This window comes from Mustelus asterias, chromosome 14 (genome assembly GCF_964213995.1).
Source record: "Mustelus asterias chromosome 14, sMusAst1.hap1.1, whole genome shotgun sequence".
Classification (NCBI taxonomy): Eukaryota; Metazoa; Chordata; class Chondrichthyes; order Carcharhiniformes; family Triakidae; genus Mustelus; species Mustelus asterias.
The window spans coordinates 1,251,603-1,269,732 of NC_135814.1; the positions used below are offsets into that span (position 1 = coordinate 1,251,603).

General features: G+C 52.0%; 1 protein-coding gene across 2 annotated transcripts in view; it reads left to right on the forward strand.

The window, feature by feature from the left end:
• Positions 1–18,130, forward strand: part of atg9a (ATG9 autophagy related 9 homolog A (S. cerevisiae)) — a 78,616-nt gene that overhangs the window by 42,412 nt on the left and 18,074 nt on the right. Inside the window, exons 5-7 of one of the 2 annotated variants that reach the window (XM_078227762.1) lie at positions 3,058–3,219; positions 5,650–5,791; positions 10,596–11,344. In XM_078227762.1, the coding sequence (XP_078083888.1) occupies positions 3,058–3,219; positions 5,650–5,791; positions 10,596–11,344 (1,053 nt within the window). Of the gene's footprint in view, positions 1–3,057; positions 3,251–5,649; positions 5,792–10,595; positions 11,345–18,130 lie in introns of both variants that reach the window. The other variant, XM_078227763.1, reaches the window with a different exon arrangement.

An 18,130-nucleotide genomic window follows, 5' to 3' on the forward strand; every position in this document is an offset into this window, starting at 1 on the left:
ACCAGCAGCTGCCTGTAGCATCCTGATTCACATCAGTTCAGCAATCTCAAAATTGCCTTCAAACTGTTAATGAGTGTCAGCGATCAGGGAGAGAGGCAGAGGAGGAAGCTATTCAGCCCCTTGAGTCTGTTCTGCCATTTCGTGCTGGATCTATGATCTAATTCCATGTACTTTCCTTCCAACCATATCCCTGAATTCATTTGATTAACAAAATCTGTGAATCTCAGATTTAAAATTGACAATGGCACGAGCATCAGTTGCCGTTTGCCAAAGGGACCTCTGAACTTTTATCCACTGTTGTGCACAGACCTGTTTCCTAATTTCACTTCGAACAGGTCTTTGGACTCTGACGCCTTCGTCCTAACTGACCTCCCAGTCTCGGGTTTCTAGATAGAACATAGAACATAGAAAAGCTACAGCACAAACAGGCCCTTCGGCCCACAAGTTGCGCCGAACATGGCCCTACCTACTAGGCTTACCTATAACCCTCTATCTTACTAACTTCCATGAACTTATCCAAAAGTCTCTTAAAAGACCCTATCGAATCCGCCTCCACCACCACTACCGGCAGCCGATTCCACGCACCCACCACCCTCTGAGTGAAAAACGTACCCCTAACATCTCCTCTGTACCTACTCCCCAGCACCCTAAACCTGTGACCTCTTGTGGCAACCATTTCAGCCCTGGGTAAAAGCCTCTGAGAATCCACTCTATCAATACCTCTCAACACCTTATACACCTCTATCAGGTCACCTCTCATCCTTCGCCTCTCCAAGGAGAAAAGACCTAGCTCTCTCAACCTAACCTCATAAGGCATACCACCTAATCCAGGCAACATTTTCGTAAATCTCCTCTGCACCCGTTCTATGGCTTCCACATCCTTTCTGTAATGAGGTGACCAGAACTGGGCACAGTACTCCAGGTGGGATCTGACCAGGGTCCTATACAGCTGCAGCATTATCTCTCGATTTCGAAACTCAATTCCTCTATTGATGAAAGCCAGTGTTCCATACGCCTTCTTAACCACAGCCTCCACCTGCGACGCTGCTTTGAGCGTCCTATGAACCCAGACCCCAAGATCCTTCTGATCTTCTACACTGCCAAGCGTCTTACCCTTAATATTATATTCATTCATCCTATTCGACCTGCCAAAAAGAACCACCACACACTTATCTGGGTTGAAGTCCATCTGCCACTTCTCCGCCCAGTCTTGCATCTTATCTATGTCTCGTTGCAACTGCTCTCACCCCTCTACACTATCCACAACACCACCAACCTTTGTGTCATCAGCAAACTTGCCAACCCATCCTTCCATTTCCTCATCCAGGTCATTTATAAAAATCACAAAGAGCAAGGGTCCCAGAACAGATCCCTGGGGCACTCCACTGGTGACCGACTTCCATGCTGAAAAAGACCCATCTACAACCACTCTTTGCCTTCTGTGGGCAAGCCAGTTCTGAATCCACAAAGCAATGTCCCCTTGGATCCCATGCCCCTTCACTTTCTCAATGAGCCTTGCATGGGGCACCTTATCAAACGCCTTGCTGAAATCCAGATAAACTACACCTACCGCTCTTCCCTCGTCTATGTGTCTAGTTACATCTTCAAAAAATTCAATTAGGCTCGTAAGGCATGATCTGCCTTGGACAAAGCAGTGCTGGCTATTTCTGATCATACTATTCCTCTCCAGATGTTCATAAATCATGCCTCTCAGGATCTTCTCCATCAACTTACCAACCACTGAGGTTAGATTCACCGGTCTATAATTTCCCGGGCTATCTCTTCTCCCTTTCTTGAATAACGGAACCACATCTGCAATCCTCCAATCTACCCTATCACTGCCCCTTAATGTTCAAAACATTAGTCAAATTACCTCTTCATCATCTCGTTTCCAGGAATAAGCCCCATTTTGTGTAATTTATGCTCATGGTTGGACACTTGGAGTCCAGGTTTCATTATAGTAAATCTATCAGAACTGGTGGTGCCCAGAACTACTCACTTTTTTTTCATTCTTACATTTATTGCCCATCCCTAATTTCCCCTGAAGTCCGTGTCTTTCTCATCCATTTCAGAGGGCATTTAAGAGCCAACCACATTGCTGCTGGTCTGGAGTCACTTGTCGGCCAGACCGGGTAAGGATGGCAGATTTCCTTCCCCAAAGGGTGTTGGTAAACCAAATTGGTTTTCACGACAATCAACAATGGTTTTATGGTCACCATTAAACTTTTAATTTCAGATTTGAATTGAATTTCCACCATTTGGCATGGTGGGATTTGAACTCTGGTCCCAGAGCATTACCCTGGGTCTCTGGGTTACTATTCCAGTGACAATACCACTACATCACCATCTCCACTAATTCCAGGTATAATTTAACTGGGAGTCTGTATAACTGCAGCATAGCAGTCCAGAGGGAGCTTTACTCTGTATGTAACCCCGTGCTATACCTGTCCTGGGAGTGTTTGATGGGGGACAGTGTAGAGAGTGCTTTACTCTGTATCTAATCCCGTGCTGTACCTGTCCTGGGAGTGTTTGATGGGGACAGTGTAGAGGGAGCTTTACTCTGTATCTAATCCCGTGCTGTACCTGTCCTGGGAGTGTTTGATGGGTACAGTGTAGAGGGAGCTTTACTCTGTATCTAACTCCGTGCTGTACCTGTCCTGGGAGTGTTTGATGGGGGACAGTGTAGAGGGAGCTTTACTCTGTATCTAACCCCGTGCTGTACCTGTCCTGGGAGTGTTTGATGGGGGACAGTGTAGAGGGAGCTTTACTCTGTATCTAACTCCGTGCTGTACCTGTCCTGGGAGTGTTTGATGGGGGACAGTGTAGAGAGTGCTTTACTCTGTATCTAATCCCGTGCTGTACCTGTCCTGGGAGTGTTTGATGGGGGACAGTGTAGAGGGAGCTTTACTCTGTATCTAACCCCGTGCTGTACCTGTCCTGGGAGTGTTTGATGGGGACAGTGCAGAGGGAGCTTTACTCTGTTTCTAACCCCGTGCTGTACCTGTCCATATGCCATAGTTGGTTGTAATCTTGCTCTCTCTCTCTTGGTTTCTACAGGCAGTTTGTTTTCGTCGTTACTTTCACCACTTTCCTCGTCAACTGTGTTGATTACGATATCCTGTTCGCTAACAAGCTGGTGAACAACACACATCGTGAAAATCAGCTGGTCAAAGTCACATTGCCAGATGCTTTCCTGCCCCCACACATCTGCACTGCCCAGTAAGGACTCTGGAGTTGTCGCCTTGTATGGGTAATGGAGCCTAGTTACATATAGAGCCAGACTGGAACCAAGTTTAACCACAGCAGGTTCCCTTCCCTGACAGACATGAGTGAACACAGTAAGAGTTTTAACAACACCAGGTTAAAGTCCAACAGGTTTATTTGGTAGCAAATACCATTAGCTTTTGGAGCGCTGCTCCTTCGTCAGATGGAGTGGAAATCTGCTCTCAAACAGGGCACAGAGACACAAAATCAAGTTACAGAATACTGATTAGAATGCGAATCCCTACAACCAACCAGGTCTTAAAGATACAGACTATGTGAGTGGAGGGAGCATTAAGCACAGGTTAAAGAGATGTGTATTGTCTCCAGACATGAGTGACCCAGTTTTACAACGCTACAGCTTATTTTCAATGAAACACTGACAATGATAAACATCGAATCACACAGTATTGCGAACACAGAAACAGCCCATTTGGTCCATCTGGCCAGTGTTGGTGTTTATGCTCCACCCGAGTCCCCTCCCCACCATTCGACATCTCAACTCATCCGCAATTGGTCAGATTGAAAATATAAAGAACACCAGAGACAAGAGAGAGTAAGGGAGGAAAATGCCAGAAATGTAAAAATGGAAAGGATTAGTTTGAACAGAAATGTAAACAGGAAAAGAGTAAGTGAGTGAATGTTGGTGCTCTGGCGAATGAGATTGGGGAGTTGATAAGGAAATAAATAAATATTTTTGAAGATACAAAAATCATTCCCGCAGTAGCTGTAAATCGGGGTGGAGGGGAGAGAGGAACTTGATGTAACTACAATCACTGGGGAAGCGGTACTGAGCAAACTGATGGATCTGCATGTTGGTCTGACAAGTCTCCAGGTCCTGATTGACTTCGTTCCTCATCCTTGGGTTTTAAACGAGGTTTCTGCTGAGGTAGTAGATATGTTGGTGTTAATTTTCCAAAATTCTCTATATTCTGGCAAGTAGCAGATATAACGCCTTTATTCCAGAAAGGAGCGAGGCAGAACACTGGAAGCTATGGGCCAATTAACTTGACATTTGTCATGGGAAAAGTGTTAAAATTGATAATTGAAGAGGTTATAACTGAGCACTTGGAACAACTTAAAAGTAATCAGGAAGAGTCAGCATGGTTTTGTGAAAGGGAATGCCTATTCATTGGAGCTATTTGATGGAGTAACATGTTCTGTGGATGAAGGGGAACCTGTAGATGTACTGTACTTGGATTTCCTGAAGGCATATGGTAAGTAAGGTGATACACAAAGGTTATTACGGCAAAGCAAAGCTCAGGATGGAGAGAGTAATGTGTTAACATTGATAGAAGATTGGCTATTTGGTGGGATGTGATGAGTGGAGTTCTGCAGGGGTCTGTGCTGGACCTCAACTTTTTACAATTTATATCAATGATTTAGATGAGGGGAGTGAAGGAACAATAGCTAATTTGCAGATGACACAACGAAAGGTAGGAAAGTATGTTGTGAAGAAGTCATAAGTTAGATATTGATTGGTTGAGTAAGTGGGTAATGTCTGGCAGATGGAGTATTAAATGGAAAAATGTGAAGTTGTTTATTTTGGCCAGAAGAATAAAAAAAGGCAGAGTATTACTTTAACAGAGAACAGCTGCAGAACTCCAAGGTGCAGAGGTACCTTGGTGTTCTAGTGTGTGAGTCCAAATGTTAGTGTGCAGGTACGACATGTAATAAAAATGGAATACTATCATTTAATCCAAGGGGAATTGAACACAAAAGTAAGGATGTTGTGCTTCACTTGGTTCACTTTGCTACCTGTTATATATATGTTCACAAACAGAGCATATATATCGCATTCCAACCATTATTCATGTAAATTGAGTCTGTGTCTTTATAAACTCTGTTTGTGAACAGAATTCCCACTCACCTGAAGAAGGGGCTTGCAGCTCCGAAAGCTTGTGTGGCTTTTGCTACCAAATAAACCTGTTGGACTTTAACCTGGTGTTGCTAAACTTCTTACGGTGAGTCCAGAACCAGGGGGCATTGTTTAAAAATTCGGGGTCACCCTTTTGGTGCAGAGATGAGAAGGAATTTCATCTCTCAGCGGGTTCTGAGAGTTGGAACTCTGTCTCAGAGAGCGGTGGAGACAGGGTCACTGAATATTTTAAGGCAAAAGTGGATAGATTCTTATTCGGAAAGGAAATCAAAGATTATTGGGGTAGATGGGAATGTGGAATTATAAACACAAACAGATCAGCCATGATCTTATTGAATGGCGGGGCAGGCTTGAGGGGCCGAACGCTGCTATCTTGTATGTTCATATTTCTTTCCTGTGTTAATTCACCTTCCCTTAAGTGTATCAATACTTTTCACCCCCCTCACTCTCTCGTTGTGAGTTGTGTATATGGTGGGTCAGTATTTATGGTATTTATGGCTGTTTTTCAGAATCAGGCAAAATGTGCTGATTATCTTCATCCTGCTGATCGCTGGAGTCTTCTGGGTCCATCGGCTGGTGAAATTCATCTACAACATCTGCTGTTATTGGGAGATTCGGGCGTTTTACAGGAATGCTCTGAAGATACCCATGGTAAGTTACTGCCTTTCACTCAACTTCCAGTTCCCTGAACATTACATCCCTTGGGGTGAAGGTGAGAACAGCTGAGGGGGAAGTGGGGTTTGAAGCCATGACTTTGTGACTGCACTCTGATTGCTACCCCTGAGGCAGTGACAGGTTTGAATTACTGCGACGTCAGTTGTTGCAGGTTACACTGGCCAGCCCAATTTTAAATTTTACTCGTGAGATGTACAAGTGTCATTGGCGCATTTATTGCCCATCCCTAATTGCCCTTGAGAAGGTGGTGGTGAGCTGCCTTCTTGAATCGCTGCAGTCCATGTAGTGTAGGTACACCCACAGCGCTGCTGGGGAGAGAGTTCCAAAATTTTGACCCAGTGACAGTGATGGAACAGCGATATATTTCCGAGTCAGGATGGTGAGTGACTTGAAGGGGAATCTCCAGGTGATGGTGTTCCCAGGTATCTGCTGCTCTTGTCCTTCTTAATGGTGGTGGCCGTGGGTTTGGAAGGTGCTGCCTCAGGAGCTTTGTTGAATTACTGCAGTGAATGGTGCAGGTGGCACACACGGCTGTCACTGTATGTCACTGGCAGGGGGGAGGTGAATGTTTAAGGTGGGGAATGGAGATCAGCTGAGGACACCGGCCTGGGAGAGCAGTGGGGAATGGGGGGGTGTTGGGGGTCAGTAGAGTACAGAGGAGTTGGGGGTCAGCGGGGAACAAAAGTGGGGGATATGAATGGTGTTGCAGGGGTCCTGTGTGGTGGGAGCATGCTGTGTGTGGGGGAAGGGTGCTGTGTGTATGTGGGAGGGTTCTGTGTATGTGTGGGGAGGGTACTGTGTGTGTGGGTGGGCGTTCTGTGTGGGGGGAGGGGTGGTTGCTGGGTGGGTGGGTGCTGATGCTGTGTGTGGGGTGGGTGTGCTCTGTGTGGGGGGTGTGCTGGGTGGGTGGGGGTTCTGTGCAGGGGGTGGTGGTCACTGGGTGGGTGGAGGTTCTGTATGGGGGGTGTGGTTGCTGGCTGGGTGGGGAATCTGTGCAGGGAGGATGGTTGCTGACTGGCTGGGTGCTGATGCTCTGTGTGCGGGGTGTGGTTGCTGGGTGGGGGGGTTCTGCGTGTGGGGGTAGTTGCTGGCTGGCTGGGTGGGTGTTCTGTGCGGGGGGGGTGCTGGCTGGGTGGGTGGGGGTTCTGTGCGGGGGGGGGGTGCTGGCTGGCTGGGTGGGTGGGTGTTCTGTGCGGGGGGTGTGCTGGCTGGCTGGCTGGGTGGGTGGGTGTTCTGTGCGGGGGGTGTGCTGGGTGGGTGGGTGTTCTGTGTGGGGGGGGTAGTTGCTGGCTGGCTGGGTGGGTGGGGATTCTGTGCGGGGGGGGGTGCTGGCTGGGTGGGTGGGTGGGGGTTCTGTGCGGGGGGTGTGCTGGGTGGGTGGGTGTTCTGTGCGGGGGGTGTGCTGGGTGGGTGGGTGTTCTGTGCGGGGGGGGGTTCTGGTTGGCTGGGTGGGTGTTCTGTGTGGGGGGGTGTGCTGGGTGGGTGGGGATTCTGTGCGGGGGGGATGCTGGCTGGGTGGGTGGGTGGGTGTTCTGTGCGGGGGGTGTGCTGGCTGGCTGGGTGGGTGGGTGTTCTGTGCAGGGGGTGTGCTGTTGGCTGGGTGGGTGGGTGTTCTGTGCGGGGGGGGGTGCTGGGTGGGTGGGTGTTCTGTGCGGGGGGGGGGTGCTGGGTGGGTGGGTGTTCTGTGCGGGGTGTGTGCTGGGTGGCTGGGTGGGGGTTCTGTGCGGGGGGTGTGCTGGGTGTTCTGTGCGGGGGGTGTGCTGGGTGGGTGGGTGTTCTGTGCCGGGGGGGGGGGGGGGGGGGGGGGTGCTGGGTGGGTGGGTGTTCTGTGCGGGGGGGGGGGTGCTGGGTGGGTGGGTGTTCTGTGCGGGGGGGGGGTGCTGGGTGGGTGGGTGTTCTGTGCGGGGGGTGTGCTGGCTGGGTGGGTGTTCTGTGCGGGGGGGGTAGTTGCTGGCTGGCTGGGTGGGTGGGGGTTCTGTGCGGGGGGTGTGCTGGCTGGCTGGGTGGGTGGGTGGGGGTTCTGTGCGGGGGGTGTGCTGGTTGGCTGGGTGGGTGTGTGTTCTGTGCGGGGGGGGGGTGCTGGGTGGGTGGGTATTCTGTGCGGGGGGGGGGGTGTGCTGGTTGGCTGGGTGGGTGTTCTGTGCGGGGGGGGTGTGCTGGTTGGCTGGGTGGGTGTTCTGTGCGGGGGGGGTGCTGGCTGGGTGGGTGGGTGGGTGTTCTGTGCGGGGGTTGTGCTGGTTGGCTGGGTGGGTGGGTGTTCTGTGCGGGGGGGGTGCTGGGTGGGTGGGTGTTCTGTGCGGGGGGGGTGCTGGGTGGGTGGGTGTTCTGTGCGGGGGGTGTGCTGGGTGGGTGGGTGTTCTGTGCGGGGGGTGTGCTGGGTGGGTGGGTGTTCTGTGCGGGGGGGGGTTCTGGTTGGCTGGGTGGGTGGGTGTTCTGTGCGGGGGGGGTGCTGGTTGGCTGGGTGGGTGTTCTGTGCGGGGGGTGTGCTGGGTGGGTGGGTGTTCTGTGCGGGGGGTGTGCTGGGTGGGTGGGTGTTCTGTGCGGGGGGGGGCTGCTGGTTGGCTGGGTGGGTGTTCTGTGCGGGGGGGGGGGTGCTGGGTGGGTGGGTGTTCTGTGCGGGGGGGTGCTGGTTGGCTGGGGGTTCTGTGCGGGGGGTGTGCTGGGTGGGTGGGTGTTCTGTGCGGGGGGTGTGCTGGGTGGGTGGGTGTTCTGTGCGGGGGGTGTGCTGGGTGGGTGGGTGTTCTGTGCGGGGGGTGTGCTGGGTGGGTGGGTGTTCTGTGCGGGGGGTGTGCTGGGTGGTGGGTGTTCTGTGCGGGGGGTGTGCTGGGTGGGTGGGTGTTCTGTGCGGGGGATGTGCTGGGTGGGTGGTGTTCCGTGCCGGGGGGGGGGTTCTGGTTGGCTGTGTGGGTGTTCTGTGTGGGGGGTGTGCTGGGTGGGTGGTGTTCTGTGCGGGGGTGTGCTGAGTGGGTGGTGTTCTGTGCGGGGGGGGGGGGTTCTGGTTGGCTGGGTGGGTGTTCTGTGTGGGGGGGTGTGCTGGGTGGGTGGGTGTTCTGTGCGGGGGTGTGCTGGCTGGATGGGCGTTCTGTGCGGGGCTGTGCTGGCTGGGTGGGTGTTCTGTGCGGGGGGTGTGCTGGCTGGGTGGGTGGGTGGGGGTTCTGTGCGGGGGGTGTGCTGGCTGGGTGGGTGGGTGGGGGTTCTGTGCGGGATGTGTGCTGGGTGGGTGGGTGTTCTGTGCGGGGGGGGTTGCTGGGTGGGTGGGTGGGTGTTCTGTGCGGGGGGTGTGCTGGGTGGGTGGGTGTTCTGTGCGGGGGGGTGCTGGTTGGCTGGGTGGGTGTTCTGTGCGGGGGGTGTGCTGGGTGGGTGGGTGTTCTGTGCGGGGGGTGTGCTGGGTGGGTGGGTGTTCTGTGCGGGGGGTGTGCTGGGTGGGTGGGTGTTCTGTGCGGGGGGGGGTGCTGGTTGGCTGGGTGGGTGTTCTGTGCGGGGGGGGGTGCTGGGTGGGTGGGTGTTCTGTGCGGGGGGGTGCTGGTTGGCTGGGGGTTCTGTGCGGGGGGTGTGCTGGGTGGGTGGGTGTTCTGTGCGGTGGGTGTGCTGGGTGGGTGGGTGTTCTGTGCGGGGGGTGTGCTGGGTGGGTGGGTGTTCTGTGCGGGGGGTGTGCTGGGTGGTGGGTGTTCTGTGCGGGGTGTGTGCTGGGTGGGTGGGTGTTCTGTGCGGGGGATGTGCTGGGTGGGTGGTGTTCTGTGCGGGGGGGGGGGGGTTCTGGTTGGCTGGGTGGGTGTTCTGTGTGGGGGGGTGTGCTGGGTGGGTGGTGTTCTGTGCGGGGGCGGGGTTCTGGTTGGCTGGGTGGGTGTTCTGTGTGGGGGGGTGTGCTGGGTGGGTGGGTGTTCTGTGCGGGGGTGTGCTGGCTGGATGGGGGTTCTGTGCGGGGCTGTGCTGGCTGGGTGGGTGTTCTGTGCGGGGGGTGTGCTGGCTGGGTGGGTGGGTGGGGGTTCTGTGCGGGGGGTGTGCTGGCTGGGTGGGTGGGTGGGGGTTCTGTGCGGGGGGTGTGCTGGGTGGGTGGGTGTTCTGTGCGGGGGTTGTGCTGGGTGGGTGGGTGTTCTGTGCGGGGGGGGTTGCTGGGTGGGTGGGTGTTCTGTGCGGGGGGTGTGCTGGGTGGGTGGGTGTTCTGTGCGGGGGGTGTGCTGGGTGGGTGGGTGTTCTGTGCGGGGGGTGTGCTGGGTGGTGGGTGTTCTGTGCGGGGGTTGTGCTGGGTGGGTGGGTGTTCTGTGCGGGGGGGGTTGCTGGGTGGGTGGGTGTTCTGTGCGGGGGGTGTGCTGGGTGGGTGGGTGTTCTGTGCGGGGGGTGTGCTGGGTGGGTGGGTGTTCTGTGCGGGGGGTGTGCTGGGTGGTGGGTGTTCTGTGCAGGGGGTGTGCTGGGTGGGTGGGTGTTCTGTGCGGGGGATGTGCTGGGTGGGTGGTGTTCTGTGCGGGGGGGGGGGTTCTGGTTGGCTGGGTGGGTGTTCTGTGCGGGGGGTGTGCTGGGTGGGTGGGTGTTCTGTGCGGGGGGTGTGCTGGGTGGGTGGGTGGGGGTTCTGTGCGGGGGGGGGGTGCTGGTTGGCTGGGTGGGGGTTCTGTGCGGGGGGTGTGCTGGGTGGGGGTGTTCTGTGCGGGGGTGTGCTGGGTGGGTGGGTGAGGGTTCTGTGCGGGGGGTGTGCTGGTTGGCTGGCTGGGTGGGTGGGTGTTCTGTGCGGGGGGGGGGGGGGTGCTAGTTGGCTGGGTGCTGACGCTGTGCTGCTCTCTTTCAGGCGCATCTTCCCTACTTCAGTTGGCAGGAAGTTCAAGCTCGAATCATCCAGATTCAGAAAGAACATCAAATTTGCATCCACAAGAGGGAGCTGAGTGAACTGGATATCTATCACCGAATCCTTCGATTCAAAAACTACACCGTGGCCATGATCAACAAATCCCTCCTGCCCATTCGATTTCACCTGCCCTTCCTTGGTGAAGTGGTCTTTTACACCAGGGGCTTGAAGTATAACTTTGAGCTGATCTTCTTGTGGGGACCGGGCTCTCTCTTTCAGAACGAGTGGAGTTTGAAGCCGGAATACAAGCGGGCAGGGAACCGGTTGGAACTGGCTGAGAAACTGAGCACACGGATCCTGTGGATTGGCATCACCAACCTCCTGCTCTGCCCCGTCATTCTGATCTGGCAGATTCTCTATGCTTTCTTCAGCTACACTGAGGTGATCAAGCGAGAGCCAGGCAGCCTGGGGGCTCGCTGCTGGTCACTGTACGGCCGATGTTACCTTCGTCACTTCAATGAGCTCGACCACGAGCTCCAGTCTCGGCTCAGCAAGGGTTATAAAGCAGCCTCCAAATACATGAACTGCTTCCTGTCCCCATTGCTCACTGTCCTGGCCAAACACCTTGCCTTCTTCGCAGGCTCAATCCTGGCCGTGCTGATCGCTCTCACTGTGTACGATGAGGATGTTCTAGCTGTAGAACATGTGCTGACCACCATAACACTCCTCGGCCTCTGTGTCACCGTGTGCAGGTGAGAATCCCGAGCGAGGAGCTGGGCTGAGTGTGGGAAGAATGAGGGCAATGTGAGAATTGTACAAGCGTCATGTCTCAGGACATCTACTGGAAATATTCTCCCTGCCCTGTACATTCCAGACACCTGAACAAAGTAAAGTAAAGTTTATTTATCCGTCACAAGTAGGCTTACATTAACACTACAATGAAGTTACTGTGAAATTCCCCCAGTCGCCACTCTCCGGCGCCTGTTTGGGTCACTGCACTTAACCAGCATGTCTTTCAGAATGTGGTAGGAAACCAGAGCACCCGCAAACATGGGGAGAACGTGTCAACTCTCTCAGACAGCGACCCACGCTGGGAATCAAACCCAGGTCCCTGGCGCTCTGAGGCAGCAGTGCTAACCACTGTGCTACCTTGCTGCCCTTAGAACAACAATCCAGACTAACACTTGGAGTGCCGCATGTCAGCAGATCAGTACTGAGGGAGTGCTACACTGTCAGAGGGTCAGCACAGAGGGAGAACTGCACTGTCAGAGGGTCAGTACTGAGGGAGCACTGCACTGTCAGAGGGTCAGTGCTGAGGGAGCACTGCACTGTCAGAGGGTCAGGCTGAGGGAGTGTCGCACTGTCAGAGGGTCAGTACTGAGGGAGTGCCGCACTGTCAGAGGGTCAGTACTGAGGGAGTGAACAAAGAAAATTATAGCACAGGAACAGGCCCTTCGGCCCTCCAAGCCTGCACCGACCATGCTGCCCGACTTAACTAAAACCCCCTACCCTTCTGGGGATCATATCCCTCTATTTCCATCCTATTCATGTATTTGTCAAGACTCCCCTTAAAAATCACCACTGTATCCACTTCCACTACCTCCCCGGCAACGTGTTCCAGGCACCCACTACTCTCTGTGTAAAAAATCTGCCGCGTATATCTCCTTTAAACCTTGCCCCTCACACTTTAAAACCTGTGCCCCCAGTAATTGACTCTTCCACCCTGGGAAAAAGCTTCTGACTATCCACTCTGTCCATGCCTCTCATAATCTTGTAGACTTCTATCAGGTCGCCCCTGAACCTCCATCGTTCCAGTGAGAACAAACCAAGTTTTTCCAACCTCTCCTCTTAGCTAATGCCCTCCATACCAGGCAACATCCTGGTAAATCTTTTCTGTACCCTCTTCAAAGCCTCCACATCCTTCTGGTAGTGTGGCGACCAGAATTGTACACTATATTGCAAGTGCAGCCTAACTAAGGTTCTATAAAGCTGCAACATGACTTGCCAATTTTTAAACTCAATGCCCCGGCCGATGAAGGCAAGCATGCCGTAATCCTTCTTGACTACCTTCTCCACCTGCATTGCCACTTTCAGTGACCTGTGTACCTGTACACCCAGATCCCTTTGCCTATCAATACTCATAATGGTTCTGCCATTTACTGTATATTTCCTATCTGTATTAGACCTTCCAAAATGCATTACCTCACATTTGAACAGATTAAACTCCATCTGCCATCTCTCCGCCCAAGTCTCTAACCGATCTATATTCTGCTGTATCCTCTGATGGTCCTCATCGCTATCCGCAAATCCACCAACCTTTGTGTCGTCCGCAAACTTACTAATCAAATCAGTTACATTTTCCTCCAAATCATTTATATATATTACAAATAGCAAAGGTCCCAGCACTGATCCCTGAGGAACACCCTCAATTCAGAAATGTACCCTTCCACTGCTACCCTCTGTCTTCTTTGACCGAGCCAGTTTTGTATCCACCTTGCCAGCTCACCTCTGATCCCATGCGACTTCACCTTCTGCACCAGTCTGCCATGAGGGACCTTGTCAAAGGCCTTACGGAAGTCCGTGTAGACAACATCCACTGCCCTAGCCTCATCAATCATCTTCGTCACTTCCTCGAAAAACTCGATCAAGTTTGTGAGACACGGCCTCCCCTTCACAAAACCATGTTGCCTCTCACTAATATGTCCACTTATTCCCAAGTGGGAATAAATCCTGTCTCGAAGAATCCCCTCCAATAATTTCCCGACCACTGATGTAAGGCTCACCGGCCTGTAATTACCTGGATTATTCTTGCTACCCTTCTTAAACAACACTGGCTATTCTTCAATCCTCTGGGACCTCCCCTGTAGCCAGTGAGGATACAAAGATTTCTCTCAAGGCCCCAGCAATTTCCTCCCTTGCCTCTCTCAGTATTCTGAGGTATATCCCATCAGGCCCTGGGGATTTGTCTACCTTAATGTTTCTCAAGAACCTCAATACCTCCTCCTTTTTGATTTCAACATGACTCAAACTATCTACACATCCTTTCCCAGACTCATCATCCACCAAGTCCTTCTCTTTGGTGAATACTGATGCAAAGTACTCATTTAATGTCTCACCCATTTCCTCTGGCTCCACGCATAGGTTCCCTCCCTTGCCCTTGAGTGGGCCAACCCTCTCCCTGGCGACCCTCTTGCTCTTTATATATGTGTAAAAAGCCTTGGGATTTTCCTTAATCCTGCTGGCCAATGCTTTTTCGTGACCCCTTTTAGCTCTTCTTACTCCTTGCTTAAGTTTCTTTCTACTTTCCTTGTATTCCACACTTGCTTCGTGTGTTCCCAGCCTCCTAGCTTTGACAAATGTTTCCTTTTTCTCTTTGACTAGGCTCACAATATCTCTCGTTATCCAAGGTTCCCAAAACTTGCCATACTTATCCTTCATCCTTACAGGAATGTGCCGGTCCTGAATTCCTATCAACTTACACTTGAAAGCCTCCCACATGCCAGATGTTGATTTGCCCTCAAACATCTGCCCCCAACCTAAATTCTTCAGTTCCTGCCTAATATTGTTGTAAAATATGAGTGTCGCACTGTCAGAGGGTCAGTACTGAGGGAGTGCCACACTGTCAGAGGGTCAGTACTGAGGGAGTGCCGCACTGTCAGAGGGTCAGTACTGAGGGAGTGCCGCACTGTCACAGGGTCAGTGCTGAGGGAGTGCTGCACTGTCACAGGGTCAGTACTGAGGGAGTGCCGCACTGTCACAGGGTCAGTACTGAGGGAGTGCCGCACTGTCAGAGGGTCAGTGCTGAGGGAGTGCCGCACTGTCAGAGGGTCAGTACTGAGAGAGTGCCGCACTGTCAGAGGGTCAGTACTGAGGGAGAGCAGCACTGTCACTGTGTGGAGGAAGTCGAGAAACGCGGATGGTGGTTTGCCTCCCTGGTGCCGGGATCAGGGATGTTTCTGACCATATCCAAGAAATCCTGAAGTGGGAGGGAGAGGAGCCAGAGGTCGTGGTGCATACTGGTACCACTGACATAGGCAGGAAAGGGGAAGGGGTTATGAAAGGAGAATATAGGAAGTTAGGTAGGGAGTTAAGAAGAAGGAACGCAAAGGTAGTGATCTCGGAATTGCTGCTTGTGCCACGAGACAGTGAGGAAGGAACGGAATAAGGTGGAGGATAAATGCGTGGCTGAGGGATTGGAGCAGGGGTCAGGGATTCAGGTTCCTGGATCATTGGGACCTCTTTAGGGGCAGGTGCGACCTGTACAAAAAGGACGGGTTTCACTTAAATCCCAGGGGGACCAATATCCTGGCGGGAATGTTTGCTAAGGCTACTGGGGAGTGTTTAAACTAGAATGGTTGGGGAGTGGGAATCAAAATGAGGTGACTGGGAGAGAGGAGGTTAGCTGAAAAATAAAAGGGGCTTGTAGACAGTGTGAGAGGGAGGATACGCAGGTGACGGAGAAGGGGAGCGCTCAGACCGAAGAGTTGAGATGTGTTTATTTTAACGCAAGGAGTGTAGTGAACAAAATGGATGAACTTAGAGCGTGGATCACTACTTGGAAGTGTGATGTGGTGGCCATTACAGAGACTTGGTTATCTCAGGGACAGGACTGGATACTTCAAGTGCCGGGTTTCAGATGTTTCAGGAGGGACAGGGAAGGAGGCAAAAGAGGTGGGGGAGTGGCACTGTTGATCAGGGATAGTGTCACGGCTGCAGAAAAGATGGACGCCACAGAGGGATTGTCTACGGAGTCTCTGTGGGTGGAGGTTCGCAACAGGAAGGGGTCAATAACTTTACTGGGTGTTTTCTATAGGCCGCCCAATAGTAGCAGGGATGTGGAGGAGCAGATTGGGAAGCAGATCCTGGAGAGATGTGATAATAACAGAGTGGTCGTGATGGGAGATTTTAATTTCCCAAATATCGATTGGAATATCCCTAGGGTAAGGGGTTTAGATGGGGAGGAGTTTGTTAGGTGTGTTCAGGAGGGCTTCCTGACACAGTATGTGGATAAGCCTACAAGAGGAGAGGCTGTACTTGATTTGGTCTTAGGGAATGAACCTGGGCAGGTGTCAGATCCCTCAGTGGGAGAGCATTTTGCGGATAGTAATCATAACTCTATCTCCTTTACATTAGCATTGGAGAGAGATAGGATCAGTCAAGCTAGGAAAGTGTTTATTTGGAGTAAGGGCAATTATGACGCTATTAGGCAGGAAATTAGAGGCATAAATTGGAAGGAGGTTTTCTCAGGGAAATGTACACACGAAATGTGGCAAATTTTCAAGGAAAATTTGTCTGGAGCTCTGCACAGCAACGGTCCAATGAGACAGGGGAGTTATGGTAGGTTACAGGAACCATGGTGCACGAAAGCTGTAACGAATTTAGTCAAGAAGAAAAGAAAAGCCTCCAAAAGGTTCAGGGAGCTCGGTAATGTTAGAAATCGAGAAGAGTATACGACTAGTAGGAAAGAACTTAAGAGGGAAATTAGAAGAGCAAGAAGGGGTCATGAGAAGGCCTTGGCAGACAGGATAAAGGAAAACCCCAAGACATTCTACAAGTATGTTAAGAGCAAGAAGATAAGATGTGAAGGAGTAGGACCTATCAAATGTGACGGTGGGAAAGTCTGTATAGAACCGGTAGAAACAGCAGAGGTACTCAGTGAATACTTTACTTCAGTATTCGCAGTGGAAAAGGATCTTGGTATTTGCAGTGCAGACTTGCAGTGGACTGAGAAGATTGAACATGTGGACATTAGGAAAGAGGATGTGTTGGAGCTTTTGAAAAGCATCAAGTTAGATAAATCGCCGGGAGCGGATGGGATGTACCCCAGGTTACTGTGGGAGGCGAGGGAAGAGATTGCTGAGCCTCTGGCGATGATCTTTGCATCATCAATGGAGACGGGAGAGGTTCCGGAAGATTGGAGGGTGGCGGTTGTGGTTCCGTTATTCAAGAAAGGGAGAAGAGATAGCCCGGGAAATTATAGACCAGTAAGTCTAACCTCAGTGGTTGGTAAGTTGATGGAGAAGATCCTGAGAGGCATGATTTATGAACATCTGGAGAGGAATAGTATGATCAGAAATAGCCAGCACGGCTTTGTCCAAGGCAGATCATGCCTTACGAGCTTAATTGAATTTTTTGAAGATGTAACTAGACACATAGACGAGGGAAGAGCGGTAGATGTAGTTTATATGGATTTCAGCAAGGCGTTTGATAAGGTGACCCATGCAAGGCTTATTGAGAAAGTGAAGGGGCGTGGGATACAAGGGGACATTGCCTTGTGGATTCAGAACTGGCTTGCCCACAGAAGGCAAAGAGTGGTTGTAGATGGGTCTTTTTCAACATGGTCGGTCGGTCACCAGTGGAGTGCCCCAGGGATCTGTTCTGGGACCCTTGCTCTTTGTGATTTTTATAAATGACCTGGATGAGGAAGTGGAAGGATGGGTTGGCAAGTTTGCTGATGACACAAAGGTTGGAGGTGTTGTGGATCGTGTAGAGGGATGTCAGCAGTTGCAACGAGACACAGATAAGATGCAAGACTGGGCGGAGAAGTGGCAGATGGACTTCAACCCAGATAAGTGTGTGGTGGTTCATTTTGGCAGGTCGAATAGGATGAATGAATATAATATTAAGGGTAAGATGCTTGGCAGTGTGGAAGATCAGAAGGATCTTGGGGTCTGGGTTCATAGGACGCTCAAAGCAGCATCGCAGGTAGAGGCTGTGGTTAAGAAGGCGTATGGAATACTGGCCTTCATCAATAGAGGAATTGAGTTTCGAAATCGGGAGATAATGTTGCAGCTGTATAGGACCCTAGTCAGACCCCACCTGGAGTACTGTGCCCAGTTCTGGTCGCCTCATTACAGAAAGGATGTGGAAGCCATAGAACGGGTGCAGAGGAGATTTACAAGGATGTTGCCTGGATTGGGTGGCATGCCTTATGAGGATAGGTTGAGAGAGCTTGGTCTTTTCTCCTTGGAGAAGCGACGGATGAGAGGTGACCTGATAGAGGTGTATAAGATGTTGAGAGGTATTGATAGAGTGGATTCTCAGAGGCTTTTACTCAGGGCTGAAATGGTTGCCACAAGAGGTCACAGGTTTAGGGTGCTGGGGAGTAGGTACAGAGGAGATGTTAGGGGTAAGTTTTTCACTCAGAGGGTGGTGGGTGCGTGGAATCGGCTGCCAGTGGTGGTGGAGGCGGATTCGATAGGGTCTTTTAAGAGACTTTTGGATAAGTTCATGGAAGTTAGTAAGATAGAGGGTTATAGGTAAGCCTAGTAGGTAGGGACATGTTCGGCGCAACTTGTGGGCCGAAGGGCCTGTTTGTGCTGTAGCTTTTCTATGTTCTCTATGTCACAGGGTCAGTACTAAGGGAGTGCCGCACTGTGACAGGGTCAATACTGAGGGAGTGCTGCACTGTCAGAGGGTCAGTACTGAGGGAGGGTCAGTACTGAGGGAGTGCCGCACTGTCCGAGATTCAGTACTGAGGGAGTGCCGCACTGTCAGAGGGTCAGTACTTAGGGAGGGTCAGTACTGAGGGAGTGGCA